This window comes from Rhinoraja longicauda, chromosome 6 (assembly GCF_053455715.1).
Source record: "Rhinoraja longicauda isolate Sanriku21f chromosome 6, sRhiLon1.1, whole genome shotgun sequence".
Lineage (NCBI taxonomy): Eukaryota > Metazoa > Chordata > Chondrichthyes > Rajiformes > Arhynchobatidae > Rhinoraja > Rhinoraja longicauda.
The window spans coordinates 22,623,463-22,637,758 of record NC_135958.1 but is presented as its reverse complement, the minus strand read 5'-3'; the positions used below and the strand labels follow the sequence as shown (position 1 = coordinate 22,637,758).

The window sequence follows — 14,296 nt, the reverse complement described above, 5'->3', positions numbered from 1 at the left end:
GGTGATGTTTACGGTCAGACAGTCTGAAGAAGGATCTCGACCCGAGACGGCACTATTACTTTTCTCCAGGGATGGTGTCTGACCCACTGAGTTACTCCAGCACTTTGTGTCCATCTGATGTTTCAGGTCAATGACTTTTTATCGATACAGGAGGATGTTTGAGATTTTAAGTACACATAGACGTGCAAGAGCAAAAGGGGAAATGAGAGGGAAGACCAGGAGGGAAGTATCATCAGAAGAAAGGTCATCGATCAGAACGTTGACTCTGTCTCTCCACAAACGCACTGAGTTGTTGCAACATTTTCTGATATTACTATCGGGTTATTATTGTCACGTGTACTGAGATACAACAAAAGACGGTGGCGCAGCGGTAGAGTTGCTGCCTTACAGCGAATGCAGCGCCGGAGACTCAGATTCGATCCTGACTACAGGTGCTGTCTGTATGGAGTTTGTACGTTCTCCCCGTGACCTGCGTGGGTTTTCTCCGAGATCTTCGGTTTCCTCCCACACTCCAGAGACGATCAGGTTTGTAGGTTAATTGGCTTGGCAAATGTAAAAAATTGTCCCTAGTGGGCGTAGGATAGTGTTAGTGTGCGGGGATCGCTGGGCGGCGCGGACCCGGTGGGCCGAAGGGCCTGTTTCTGCGCTGTATCTTTAAATCTAAAAAAAATCTAAATCTAAAAAAATCTAAATCTAAAAATCTAAATCTAGTGCAAAGAGAAAAATACCAGACAGCAGAATATAGTGTTGCAGTGTTACAGTGCAGAGAAAAAGTGCAAGGTCCACTATGAGGTCGTTTGGAAGATTGGAACTCTAGTCTAGCCTATGGGAGGACCATTCAGTAGACTGATAACAGCGGGGAAGACCTTTTAGACTTTTAGACAGCATGGAAACAGGCATTTCAGTCCACTGAGTCCACGCTGACCAGTATACTTGTTCTATCCTACACACTCAGAACAATTTTACAATTTACAGAAGCCAATTAACCTACAAATCCCTACATCTTTGGAGTGGGGGACCAGAGCACCTAGAAAAAACAGGGAGAATGTACAAACTCCACACAGACAGCATCCGAGGTCAGGATCGAACCCGGGTCTCTGGTGCTGGAAGGCAGCAACTGTACCGCTGCACCACCGTGCTGCCATTTACTGTGTCAACCTATTCCTGAATCTTCAAGTTTTTGTATCTTTAAACTTTAGGATACTCAAAAAATTATTTATTCATCGAGTATTTTATGTTCTGGTTCTAACAGCTGTTGTTTATTCCCAGCTATTCGTTGCTGAATGGCATGGACTTATTCAGAATCGGGGAGGATGGAATGATTTACACCAGAAAGCCACTGGATCGAGAAGCAGTGGCTTGGCACAATATCACCGTGGCTGCCAGTGAGGTTGGCAAGAGCAGTAAGTGTCCACCCTTCGCCTTGATCGGCCCATCACTGCTTCTGGTACCTCCTCTCCTGGCCGTTGCAATCCGCACCTCAGCTCAGCCTGTAACTCTCTCCTGGAGATCTGTTACTTTAGTAACCTTCGCAGTGCCTTTTACATGGCGACTCGTGCATACTTGTACTGTATGCAAACAAAGAATCTCACTGGAGCAAGTACACGTAACAATAAATTATCATTCGATCAATCAATCAATCAATCAATCAATCAATGCTCAAAATATAAGTCCCAAAATCCATCAATTCAATCCCAGGCTTTAATGGGCAGCACAGTGGCGCAGCGATAGAGTTGCTGCCTCATGGCACCAGAGACCTGGGTTCGATCCTGACTGCGGGTGCAGGCTGCACGGAGATTGTACGTTCTCCCTGTAACCGCATGGATTTCCCCCGGATGCTCCAGTTTCCTCCCACACTCCAAAGATGTACAGGTTTGTAGGCAAATTTACTTCTGGAAATTGTAAATTGTCCCCAGTGTGTAGGATAGGGCTAGTGTACAGGGTGATCGCTGGTCGGCACGGACTTGGTGGGCCGACAGGCCTGTTTCCCCGTGGTATTTCTAAAGCTAAAGCTAACTCTCTCCCACTTGCTAATTATTTTATCTCTAAGGCTCTTCGTTCCAACACATCCATACCAACCAGAGACTACTGTATAGCGTTCCTCTCAAAGTCCATTTACAGAGTGAGAATGGCTACTTCCATTCATACCTTCACAAAACATCAGGCCATCCATAGGTAGCCAAACTCATTGAGCCCAGCTGGGTGACTAGTTGGGCCAGTTCAGTGTCATCCACACTTCTGTAGGTCTGGAATCTCAGCGAGATCAGCCTGAGAACAGATGTGAGATTGAAGATAGACACGCGAAGCTGGAGTAACTCAGGGGGTCAGACACCATCTCTGAAGAAAGTTCTTGGAAGACATTCATGAACCAGACGGGTTTTAGAGAGCTAAAGTCATAGTGCTCAGAAACAGGCCCTTCGGCCCACCTTGTCCCTGCCAACCAAGAGGGCATCCTGGATTAGTCCCATTTGCCTGCATTTGGCTCATATCCTAAATCCTTCCTATCCGTATATCTGTCCAAATGTCTTTTAACAGTTGTAACTGTATCCACTTCCATAGTTTCCTCTGGCAGTTCATTCCAGATACAGACTACCCTCTGAATGAAAAAGTAACCCCTGAGGTCCCTCTTCAATCTCTCCTCTCTCACCTTAAGCCAGTGCCCTCTAGTTTTAGAATCCTCTACCTTGAGCATTCATGCATTTTCACACCATTTCTCCATGCCTTTTCATGAGAATCCAAAGATTTGACCGTTAGGACAAATGAAGTTAGTTCCGCCAAATTCCCCATGGGGCAGTGCTGGGATTTGAAATCATGTCTCCACTTAAGGACTCTGGACAATCAGCTCAGTGGCAGATTCAGAACCCGGCCATATGTTACTGACTGGACCAGCTCAATGAGCTTCCTCTCTCTCTCCTCCCTCTCTCTCGCCCCCTCACTCCTCCCCCTCCCCTCTCTCTCCTCCCTCTCTGCCTATCTCTTGCCTCTCTCTCCTCTCCCTCTCCGCCCTCTCTCCTCTGTCTCCTCTCAGCCTCCCTCTCTCTCTTCCCTCTCTTTCCTCCCTCTCTCTCCTCCCCTGTCGTCCCCCTCTTCCTCTCTCTGCCCTCTCTCTCCTCCCTCTCTCCTTGGCAGAAGATGCCTAAAGCCTTGCTTCATCCTGCAAATCCATTCCCATCCACACGCCGGTTTCCAAACCGTTCCCTCATAACTACAGGGTATCTATAACCTGGTCGTTTGTAGCCCTGGGAGCCCAGCAGAGACATCCGCTCTAATTCCAGGTCTCCAGATGTTTCAGCAGGTATTCTGTTGCTTGCTTTACAGATTCCATGTCCTACGCACCTGTGGCAATAAAAGTTCTGGATAAAAACGACAATGCTCCCACACTTGCTGACAGCTACTTGCCCCACATCTGTGAGGATGATCCAGTTGGAACGGTAAGTGGAGTTGGTCAATATCTGTGGGGCAACACTGCATCAACAACCAGCCAGTGCCCTCTCACTCTCACACTCTCTCTCTCCCTCTCTTCCTTGCACCTCCATATGTCTTTCTCTTGATCTCCCCCACCTTTCTCCTCCTCTCCTCCCTCTCTCTCTCCTCCCTTCTCTTCTCCCTCTCTTTCCTCCCTCTGCTCCTCTCCGCCCTCCTCCCCTTCTCTCCCTCTCTCTCCTCCCACTCTCCCCCCATCTCCTCCCCCCTCTCTCCCCCCTCTCTCCCCTCCCTCTACACTTTATATTTCCCCATCCCTGATTCACTGACTACAAAAGCTTGAAAGCACGTACCACCAAATTCATGAACAGCTTCTTCCCCGTTGTTATCGGAACACTGAACAAAACTCTCATAAACTAGAGAATGTTGGCCCAATCTCCCAATCTACCTTGTTGCAGCCCTTGAACTTTTTCCATCTGCACTTTAAGAATTTACGATGCATCCTGACAGGATGCTCTCTATAGTGTATCTGTACACATTGGTGAGAATTGTTGGAGATGGCACGATGGCGCAGTGGTAGAGTTGCTGCCTCACAGCGCCAGAGACCCAGATACAATCCTGCCTACGAGTGCTGTCTGTACTGAATTTGTACGTTCTCCTTGTGACCGCGTGGGTTTTCCCTAGGGTCCTCCGGCTTCCACCCACACTCCAAAGGCATACAGGTTTGTCAGGTAATTGGCTTTGGTAAAAATTGTAAATTGTCCCTAATGTGTAGGATTGTGCTTGTGTAATGGGGATGGACCCGGACTCAGTTCTTATCTCACGAGCCGGTCAGCATGGATACAGTGGGCCAAAGGGCCTGTTTCCTCACAGTATGTCTAAACTAAACTAAACTAAATATGCCAAACTTCCTTGGTCATTTCAATGTAACAATACACAACACATCACGGATTCCAGCTATGCTATTATATTAAAACATGCTACACCTCACTAGATTTAACAAAGCAATTTGATTTTCAGGTGATTCAAGTGATCTCTGCTGTCGACAAGGATGAAATGACACCAGATGTGAAATTCGTCTTCAGTATTCCACTGAAGCCCAGTAACTTCTCTGTGCAGAACAATGGTGGTAAGTAAATTACCCTGGTTGCAAAGGTCAAATAATGGGATATAATTTAGATTGGGACGTTTTTTAACTTTGGTATAAACCCAGCATCTGCAGTTTCTTGTTATTACACTAATGATTTCCTTCCCTCTCTCCCCCTTTCTCTCCCTCCCTCTCCCCTCTCCCCTCTCCCACCCTCTATCAACCCCCTATCCCCCTCCCCCTCTCCCCTCCCCTCTCTCCTTTCCGCCCCTCCCTTCTCTCCCCCCCCCCCCCCTCTCTCTCCCCCTCTCTCTCCCCCCCTCTCTCTCTCTTTCTCTCATTCCCCAGATCACACTGCCAACATCACCGTGAACCAGGCAGGCTTCAACCAGAAGGAGGTGAGGAAGTTCTCGGTGTCGATCACCATCGCGGACAACGGCCGTCCAGTCCGGAGCAGCAACGTCACGCTGGACATCAGCGTGTGCTCTTGCGGCCGGGACAGGAAGCCCATCAACTGCAGCCACTTGGCCGCGCTCCGCTCCGGGGTCACGGTCACCATCCTGCTCATCATCTTCCTCTGCATCATCGCCACCATCGGTGAGTCTGCTCACACCCCACCCAATGTGTCTCACATGGCACGTGCCACATAGAACGTGAACATGCTACATGAACGTAGAACACGCAGCATAAACATGGAACATGCAACAAAAACGTAGAACATAAACATCGAACGCAAACATTGGACATGCAACATAAACATAGAACATAAAACATTGAACATAAATATAGAACGTAGACATAGAACATGAGCATCAACAGAACATAGAATATAGAACATAGAATATAAACGTAAACAGAAAATGCGAACATAGAAAGCGGACATAAGCATAGAACATAAACATAGAACAGGAACGTAGAACATAGAATATAGAACATGGATATTGAACATAGAACATAGAACATGAAGATAGAACATAGAACAGGAACGTAGAACATAAGTATAAAACATAAACATAAAACAGGAACGGAGAACATAGAATATAGAACATGGATATTGAACATAGAACATAGAACATGAAGATAGAACATAGAACAGGAACATAAAACATAAACATAGAACATAAGCAAACTGTAACAAAGAACATAGACCATAAACATAGAAAATAGAACAGTAGAGTGCAAGAGGGCTGTTGTTTGGAGTGATATGGGCCAAACGCAGGCAGATGGGAGTAGCATTGATGGGGCATCTTCAGTTGGGCCGAAGGGCCTGTTTCCATGCTGCATGATTCCCTGTCTCTATGACAAGAAGAAGCACTTTGGCCCACAATGCCTGTGTCAAACGATGCCAGGACCTTCTCATATTGCATCGCCCTGCACAAACCCCATACCCCTTAATTCCCTGCAATTCCATGTGCCTATTCAATAATCTCTTAAATGCCACTATCGTATCTGCCTCAACCACCACCCCTGGCAGTGCTTTCCATGCCCCCATCACTGCCTGTATAAAAAAATCTTGCCCCACACATGTCCTTTACATTTTTCGCCTCTCATTTTAAAGCTACGCCTTCTAGTATTTGATTTTTCCTTCCCGGGAAAAAATGTTCAGACCTCTCTATGCCTTTCATAATGTTACATACTTTTATCAGATCTCCCCTCAACTTCCGGCATCCTAGAGAAAACAATTTGTCTGTCCAACCACTCCTTCTTGTGGTGACCTTTCCTTGACTTACCCGTCTTCTGCTAAAATTGGCCACAGCCACATGTCAGAGTTCACCTGGGTGCTTGAAGAAGGTCTCGACCCGAAACGTCACCCATTCCTTCTCTCCAGAGTTGCTGCCTGTCCCGTTGAGTTACTCCAACATTTTATGTCTATCTTCCATTTAAACCAACATCTGCTGTTCCATCCCATACCTGGGTGCTTGATGGTTAGCATGGACTTGGTGGGCTGAAGGCCCTGTTTTCTTGCTGCATGATCCACAACCTCACAATACGAGGCACATGGATATGGAGGGAATGGAGGGATATGGATCATGTGCAGGTAGATAAGAAATGGACGCAAAATGCTGGAGCAACTCTGCGGGCCAGGCAGCATCTCTGGAGAAAAGAAATAGGTGACGTTTTCGGGTCGAGACCCTTCTTCAAACTGAAAGTCAGGGGAATGGAAAACGAGAGATATACAATACCCAGACTCTCAGTCTGAGGAAGGTTCCTTCATACACATAGATAAGAGAAGGTCTTGGCATCATTGTGGGCTGAAGGGCCTGTCCCTGTGCTATACTGGTCTATGTTCTATGCTGGTGTGTGTATCTGTGGATGGTGATGCACTGGTTACGGATATTGCCTTCATTTCTAGAGTGCCTCTTCCCACAGGACATCCCAAAGCACTTCACAACACTTGTGTTACGAGTTTTCCAATAAGAGTCTCATCCCGTTAACAAAACATGCTGTTTTCAGCCCCTCTCCACGTGTTTGTATAGCTTTCCCATAAGCCTATCCCTGGATGTTCCCCACGACTCTTCTCTGGGCTGCATAGTGGCATCAGAGACCCGGGTTCAATCCTGACTACGGGTGCTGTCTGTACAGAGTTTGTACATTCTCCCTGTGACTGCATGGGTTTTCTCTGCGTGCTCCGGTTTCTACCCACATCCCAAAGACTTGCAGCTTTGCAGGTTAATTGGCTTTGGTAAAAAAAATTGTAAATTGTCCCCAGTGTGTAGGATAGTGCAAGTGTATGGGGCGGTCGACGCAAACTCGTTGGGCCGAAGGGCCTGTTTCCACACTGTATCTCTATAGTCTAATGTAAAGGATGTTCCCCATGACCCTTCTCAGCGTGGCACAGAGGCACAGCGGTAGATTTGCTGCCTCACATCGCCAGAGACCCAGGATCGATCCTGACTACGGGTGCTGTCTGCATTTAGTTTGCACGTTCTCCCTGTGACCTTGTGGGTTTCCTCCAGGTGCTCTGGTTTCCTCCCACACTCTAAAGACTTGCGGGTTTGTATGTTAATTGTCCCTCTGTAAATTGCCCCTAGTATGTTGGGAGTGGATGAGAAAGTGGGACAACATAGAACCAGTGTGAACGGGTGATCGATCCTCACCTCAGCCACTGTCTATGTGGAGTTTATACGTTCTCCTGTGGACATCCTCGGGGTGCTCCAGTTTCCTCTCACATCCCAAAGTGGGAACTGGCCCTGGATTATCTGACCGCTACAAATCAACCCTTAGTGTAGGTAAAGGATAAACTAATTAATGAGAGAGAGAAAATGTTGCAAAGCCACAGGGAAATAAGGAGAGAGGGGGTTGGTGAGGTCTTGATAGGCTGAATGGCCTCCTTCTGCATTGTAAGCACAAAAGTCATTTACCAGAATGGAGGGGTTAAAACGCACAGTTAGGCTGAACTGACTGGAAACTCCTTGTCCGAGTGGTGACTTGGCAGAGTTGGCACATTTCTTTTGAAAGGACCGTCACGGTGGCGCAGCGGTAGAGTTGCTGCCTTACAGCGAATGCAGCGCCGGAGACCCGGTTCGATCCTGAGCACGGGTGCTGTCTTTACGGAGTTTGTACGTTCTCCCCGTGACCTGCATGGGTTTTCTCCGAGATCTTCGCTTTCCTCCCACACTCCAAAGACGTACAGGTTTGTAGGTTAATTGGCTTGGTAAATGTAAAAATTGTCCCTAGTGGGAGTAGGATAGTGTTAATGCGTGGGGATCGATGATCGGCGCGGACTGGGTGGGCCGAAGGGCCTGTTTCCACGCTGTATCTCTAAACTATGTTTAAACTTGTCCTGATGTTATTGACTCTAACCAACTTTTACCTGTATTCTCCAATGGACCCCCAGTTAATAGCAATCCGCAGTGTTAAATCTCCCCTTAATCTTCACTGCTTTATGAATCTCATCTCCAGCCTCTCCGCTTCACTGAAACCTTTCAACCCTGATACAACTCTCTGGATCTTTTCCAAATACTTCACAAGCCTTGTTGCCATGCTCCAGCTGAGACCTGAACAGATAAACATTATTTATACAACATTTATAAAATATTTAAAATTTATAAAAAATTTACAATTGTGTAAAAGTTTATTAGAAGTTCCTTTCCTTTTGCAAAAACTTCCATCTGCCTTCCCCACAACCAACAATCTGCACTGTCACCTTCAATTACCAAGAAGTCTGGAATCAGGGCTTTGTCCTGCCCCTCCTCTATTCCAGCTTTAGAGATACAGCGAGGAAACAGGCCCTTCAGCCCATGGAGTCCACGCCGACCAATGTTCAAACCGTAAACTAGCACTATCCTACACACAATAGACAATAGACAATAGGTGCAGGAGTAGGCCATTCAGCCCTTCGAGCCAGCACCACCATTCAATGCGATCATGGCTGATCACTCTCAATCAGTACCCCGTTCCTGCCTTCTCCCCATACCCCCTCACTCCGCTATCCTTAAGAGCTCTATCCAGCTCTCTCTTGAAAGCATCCAACGAACTGGCCTCCACTGCCTTCTGAGGCAGAGAATTCCACACCTTCACCACTCTCTGACTGAAAAAGTTCTTCCTCATCTCCGTTCTAAATGGCCTACCCCTTATTCTTAAACTGTGGCCCCTTGTTCTGGACTCCCCCAACATTGGGAACATGTTTCCTGCCTCTAATGTGTCCAATCCCCTAATTATCTTATATGTTTCAATAAGATCCCCCCTCATCCTTCTAAATTCCAGTGTATACAAGCCTAATTGCTCCAGCCTTTCAACATACGACAGTCCCGCCAACCTAGTGAACCTACGCTGCACGCCCTCAATAGCAAGAATATCCTTCCTCAAATTTGGAGACCAAAACTGCACACAGTACTCCAGGTGCGGTCTCACCAGGGCCCGGTACAACTGTAGAAGGACCTCTTTGCTCCTATACTCAACTCCTCTTGTTACGAAGGCCAACATTCCATTGCCTGCTGTACCTGCATGCTTCCTTTCAGTGACTGATGCACTAGGACACCCAGATCTCGTTGAGCATCCCCTCTTCCTAACTTGACACCATTCAGATAATAATCTGCCTTTCTATTCTTACTTCCAAAGTAAATAACCTCGCACTTATCTACATTAAACTGCATCTGCCATGTATCCGCCCACTCACACAACCTGTCCAAGTCACCCTGCAGCCTTATTGCATCTTCCTCACAATTCACACTACCCCCCAGCTTAGTATCATCTGCAAATTTGCTAATGGTACTTTTAATCCCTTCATCTAAGTCATTAATGTATATCGTAAATAGCTGGGGTCCCAGCACCGAACCTTGCAGTACCCCACTGGTCACTGCCTGCCATTCCGAAAGGGACCCATTTATCCCCACTCTTTGCTTTCTGTCGACACTGGAGACAATTTACAATTTTTACAGAAGTCAAATAACCTACACATTTGTGTCTTTGCAAAGTGAGAGGAAACCAGGAAACCCACACGAGAACGTACACACTCTGAACAGGCAGCACCTGTAGTCAGGATCGAACCGGGTCTCTGGCACTGCAAGGCAGCAACTCCACCACCGTGCCACTCTCCCCCCCCCCCCCCCCCCACAGGTCAATCACTCTGAGGAAGGGTCCCAACCCGAATTGTCACCTATTCCTGTTCTCCAGATGTTGCCTGACCCACTGAGTTCCTCCAGCAGTTTGTGTCTATCCTCAATCCTTATCTCACAGCTCTTTGTCCTTTCATCACTGGCCTTTGTCCACCTATCACTTGCCAGGCTTTGACCTCTCTTTCAGCTTTCTCCCCCCCCCCCCCCCCCCACACTCTACTTCCTCACCACAATCAGCCTGAAGAAGGGTCTCGACCCGAAACGTCACCTGTCCACGTTCCAGCATTTTGTGCACAAGGTTGAAGGGCACTTTTGTCACACAAGTTGTTGTTGTACATTTGCCTGTCTTGGCCGCCCCTCCCAATGTTCACGACCTTTCTTTCTCCCCTCCGCGCCAGCCTTGGCGGTGCTGATAGTGCGTTGGAAGCTGCAGCGGAAGAGTTCGTTTGGGGGCCTGGTGAAGGTGCCGGGCGAGATCCGGGAGCAGCTTGTGCAGTACGACGAGGAGGGAGGGGGAGAGATGGACACCAACAGCTTTGACATCACCGTGTTGAACTCCCTGCGGACCAAGGGCGCACGGCCGCTCAGGGTGACTGACTGCCCGCCCGTGTACGCCCAGGTGCGGAAGCCCGACGACAACATGGGAACGGTGGTCAGGATGAAGAAGGACGAGGCGGACGGAGATAGGGACGGGCTGCCCTACGACACGCTCCACGTCTACGGCTACGAGGGCGCTGACTCGGTGGCCGAGTCACTTAGCTCCCTCGATGTGTCCTCCGTCGACTCCGAGCAGGATTACGACTTCCTGAATGACTGGGGCCCCAGGTTCCACATGTTGGCCGAACTCTACGGATCCGACCCCTGCAGAGAGAGCTTGGCATACTGAGGTGGAGGAGGCATGTGGGAGGGGGGAGCATTCTGGTGGTGGAGATACTAACTGGATCATCAGAAGGTATATTGTTGAATAGCCACTCCATCTATCCATCCAGTTATCGCATGCAGTTAGTTCATCACCAATCTCATAAGTTTTAGAAGCGGAATTAGGCCACGGCCCATCAAGTCTACTCCGCCATTCAATCATGGCTGATCGACCTTTCCCTCTCAGCCCTATTCTCCTGCCTTCTCGCCACAACCCCTGACACCCGTACTAATCAAACTCTATCAATCTCTGCCTTAAGAATATCCATTGATTTGGCCTCAACTGTCGTCTGCGACAATAGATTCCACAGATTCACCACCTCCGACTAAAGAAACTCTCCTCCTTTCTAAAATCTCAACTCTCTCCATGCCTTGCTTTGGTCCCTAACACCAGAACCCATTCAAACCCAGGAAGGAATCCAAGGAACTGCAGATGCTGGAATCTTGTGGAAAACACAAAGTGCTGAAGGAACTCAATGGGTCAGGCAGCATCTGTGGAGGAAATGGACAGATGATGTTTCACGTCCCAAAACGTTGCATGTCCTTTCCTTCCACAGATGCTGCCAGGCCCGTTGAGTACCTCCAGCACTTTGTATTTTCGATGGGATTCCTGAATGTTTATCCTTGCAGATTGTACTCCAAATAAATTGTACGGTCAAATTACCTGACATTTCTTGATTAATACGGGTGTCAGAGTTTATGGGGAGAAGGCAGGTGAATGGGGTTAGGAGGGAGAGATACATCAGCCATGATTGAATGGGGGAGTAGACTTAATGGGCCGAATGGCCTAAATCTACTCCTTATGACCTTATGACATGATAGGAAACTTCAGCACAGCTCCACCAACGATTTTCCTGCAACAGGCGATCCCGCACCTCCTTTCATCAGGAAAACATTAAGAGAGCGCATTTAAATTTCCCCACCCCCGGAGGTTGCCCCGAAAATGTGGCACCTAGGCCAGGTGTGGTGGCCAACCTCGACCTCACCGGGACTTCCACGGCTGGACTTCCATTCGGTAGGTCGGATTTGCCCCCTGCGGTCGGGGCTCTGAACTCCGTCCGGAGCCAACAGATCCATTCCCATAGCCGATTTCCAAGGCCAACTTTGCGGGCCGTTATCTCGGCCCCTCGGCGGCCTAGGCCAACCTTTCCGGTACCATTGGGCTCCTCTCGGAAGCCGTGACATCTGTTGGACCGGCAAAATGGATAATCTTGAAAGCCTCAGGAACCAAGGGTGTCGGAATATCGGTGGTGGGCCTGTATTTATGTCAGATCAAGTGATTATGGGCATCACTGAGGTTTGGATCCTTGTCTGTCCATTCACTGCTGATCCATTACCAATCTTTGGGAATTCAATCCATTGGCATTCCTGCAGGGAAACTAAACGTACCATGTGTACTGCACATTCCTTTTATTCTGTAAACTTGGAAATCCTCAGGTGTAATCATTCCTTTCTATTTCAATGTATTTTAACTTTTTTTAAGTTTTGTTTTTCAATGTCTAATGTAGTGAGTTAGAAAAATCGTGAAGGTTTGGTGCCTCTGAGCAGACGAAATATTCTCATCCAACCTCTTTTAAGCAAACTATGTTTTTTAATATCAACGTCAGTAACTCCTGAGGCACCGTCAGTAACTATTGCACAGCAGGGCCTTCTCAAGGAGAAAGTGTGTTTTTTTAGTAACTCTGTTCATATTTTATATTGTATGTGCCACATTCAGGCTCTGACCAGTATATCTGTGATGTAGTATTCATTTGTTATTAACATGTTCTTTGTTGTTAGCTGGTAATCTTCAGTAAGAATTTGTAAATGTCAATAAAATTAATTCAACTAAACTTAAATGCAGACTGTTCTAGGAACTTGGGAACATAAGAACAAGAATTGGTGGCACAGGGCACAGCGTTAGAACTGCTGCCTTACAGGGAAATGTGGTATTGACAGGAATGCAAAGACACAAACAGTGGAACCAGTAGGACCATTAGCGTGTGGGAGGAGGGGAAAGGGGGGGGGTTGGGAAGGGTATGAAGAAGGAAATAGGTGATGTTTTGGGTCAGAACTCTTCTAAAGACTGAAAGATAGAGATGAGAGGGATGGTTCTTTACTCCAGAGATGCTGCCTGACCTACTGAGTTACTCCAGCACTTTGTGTCCATCTACACCAACTCTTGTACGGTACTGTTTGTGTTCCATGTTCCCTCTGATTCAGTCCCCCACAAATCGTCCTGTTTCCCGGAGTGTTCTGTAATTCTGCAACCGGCTCAATAGGTGGCATCAGAATGCAATGGAGAGGAAAACACAAGTGACTGCAGATCCTGCAATCCTGAGCAAAACACAAAGTGCTGGAGGAACTGAGTGGGTCAGGCAGCATCTGTGGAGGAAATGGACAGGCAATGTTTCCGGTCCGATCCTTCCAACATGACTGGTGGCAAAGGGGAGATGCACATGCCAAGGATGATGTTCGTCTCCATTGGAGTCCATGAGAGTGACACTCTCATTCACCAGGAATGATTCCAGGAATGATTGGGTTAGCAGCACATATATTGGCTTAGATTCCATATATGATTGGGTTAGCAGCACTGGGACTGTACTTGGACCTGGATAGAGTGAATGTGGAGAGGATGTTTCCACTAGTGGGAGAGTCTAACCCAAAACATCACCTGCTCCTTTCTGCATTCCCTTCCCAACCCCCCTCTTTCCCCTCCTCCCACACACTAGTTGTCCTATCGGTTCCATTGTTTGTATCTTTGTATACCTGTCATTAGCACATTTTCCCAGCCAACAATAGGCCATGATGGACTCCACCCTTCCTGAATACGTCTGTTGCCGTCTCTGATTTGTTCTGGCCTTCTCTCGTCTCCAGTTTGGGGGAGAGGGGGGGAGGGATGGACCTCATTGAAACTTGCCGAATAGCGAAAGGTCTGGTGGGAGAGTCTAGGCTCAGAATAAAAGGATGTACCTAGAGAAGGGGTATGAGGAGGAATTTCTTTCGTCAGAGAATGGTGAATCTGTGGAATTCATTGCCACAGAAGGCTGTGGAGGCCAAGTCAATGGATATTTTAAAAGTGGAGATTAAAAGTTTCATGATCGGTACGGGTGTCAAGTGTTGTGGAGTGAAGGCAGGAAAATGGGGTTGAGAGGAAAAGATGGATCAGCCATGATTGGATGGCGGAGTAGACTTGATGGGCCAAATGGCCTAATTCCGCTCCTATGACATGAACTTATGAACCTTTTTCACTCCCTGCCATCAGGAAGAACGTACAGGAGTCTGAAAACTGTAACGACCAGTTTCAGGATCAGCTTCCGACCAACAACCA

At 47.7% G+C, this 14,296-nt stretch overlaps 1 protein-coding gene across 2 annotated transcripts in view; it reads left to right on the top strand.

The window, feature by feature from the left end:
- Nucleotides 1-12,808, top strand: part of LOC144594831 (cadherin-5-like) — a 41,423-nt gene extending 28,615 nt beyond the window's left edge. For both annotated transcript variants that reach the window (XM_078401736.1, XM_078401735.1), the window contains exons 8-12: nucleotides 1,270-1,403; nucleotides 3,319-3,431; nucleotides 4,444-4,552; nucleotides 4,859-5,107; nucleotides 10,467-12,808. In XM_078401736.1, the coding sequence (XP_078257862.1) occupies nucleotides 1,270-1,403; nucleotides 3,319-3,431; nucleotides 4,444-4,552; nucleotides 4,859-5,107; nucleotides 10,467-10,954 (1,093 nt within the window). In that variant the 3' untranslated portion in view covers nucleotides 10,955-12,808. The remainder of the gene's footprint in view (nucleotides 1-1,269; nucleotides 1,404-3,318; nucleotides 3,432-4,443; nucleotides 4,553-4,858; nucleotides 5,108-10,466) is intronic.
- Nucleotides 12,809-14,296: the final 1,488 nt, after the last annotated feature.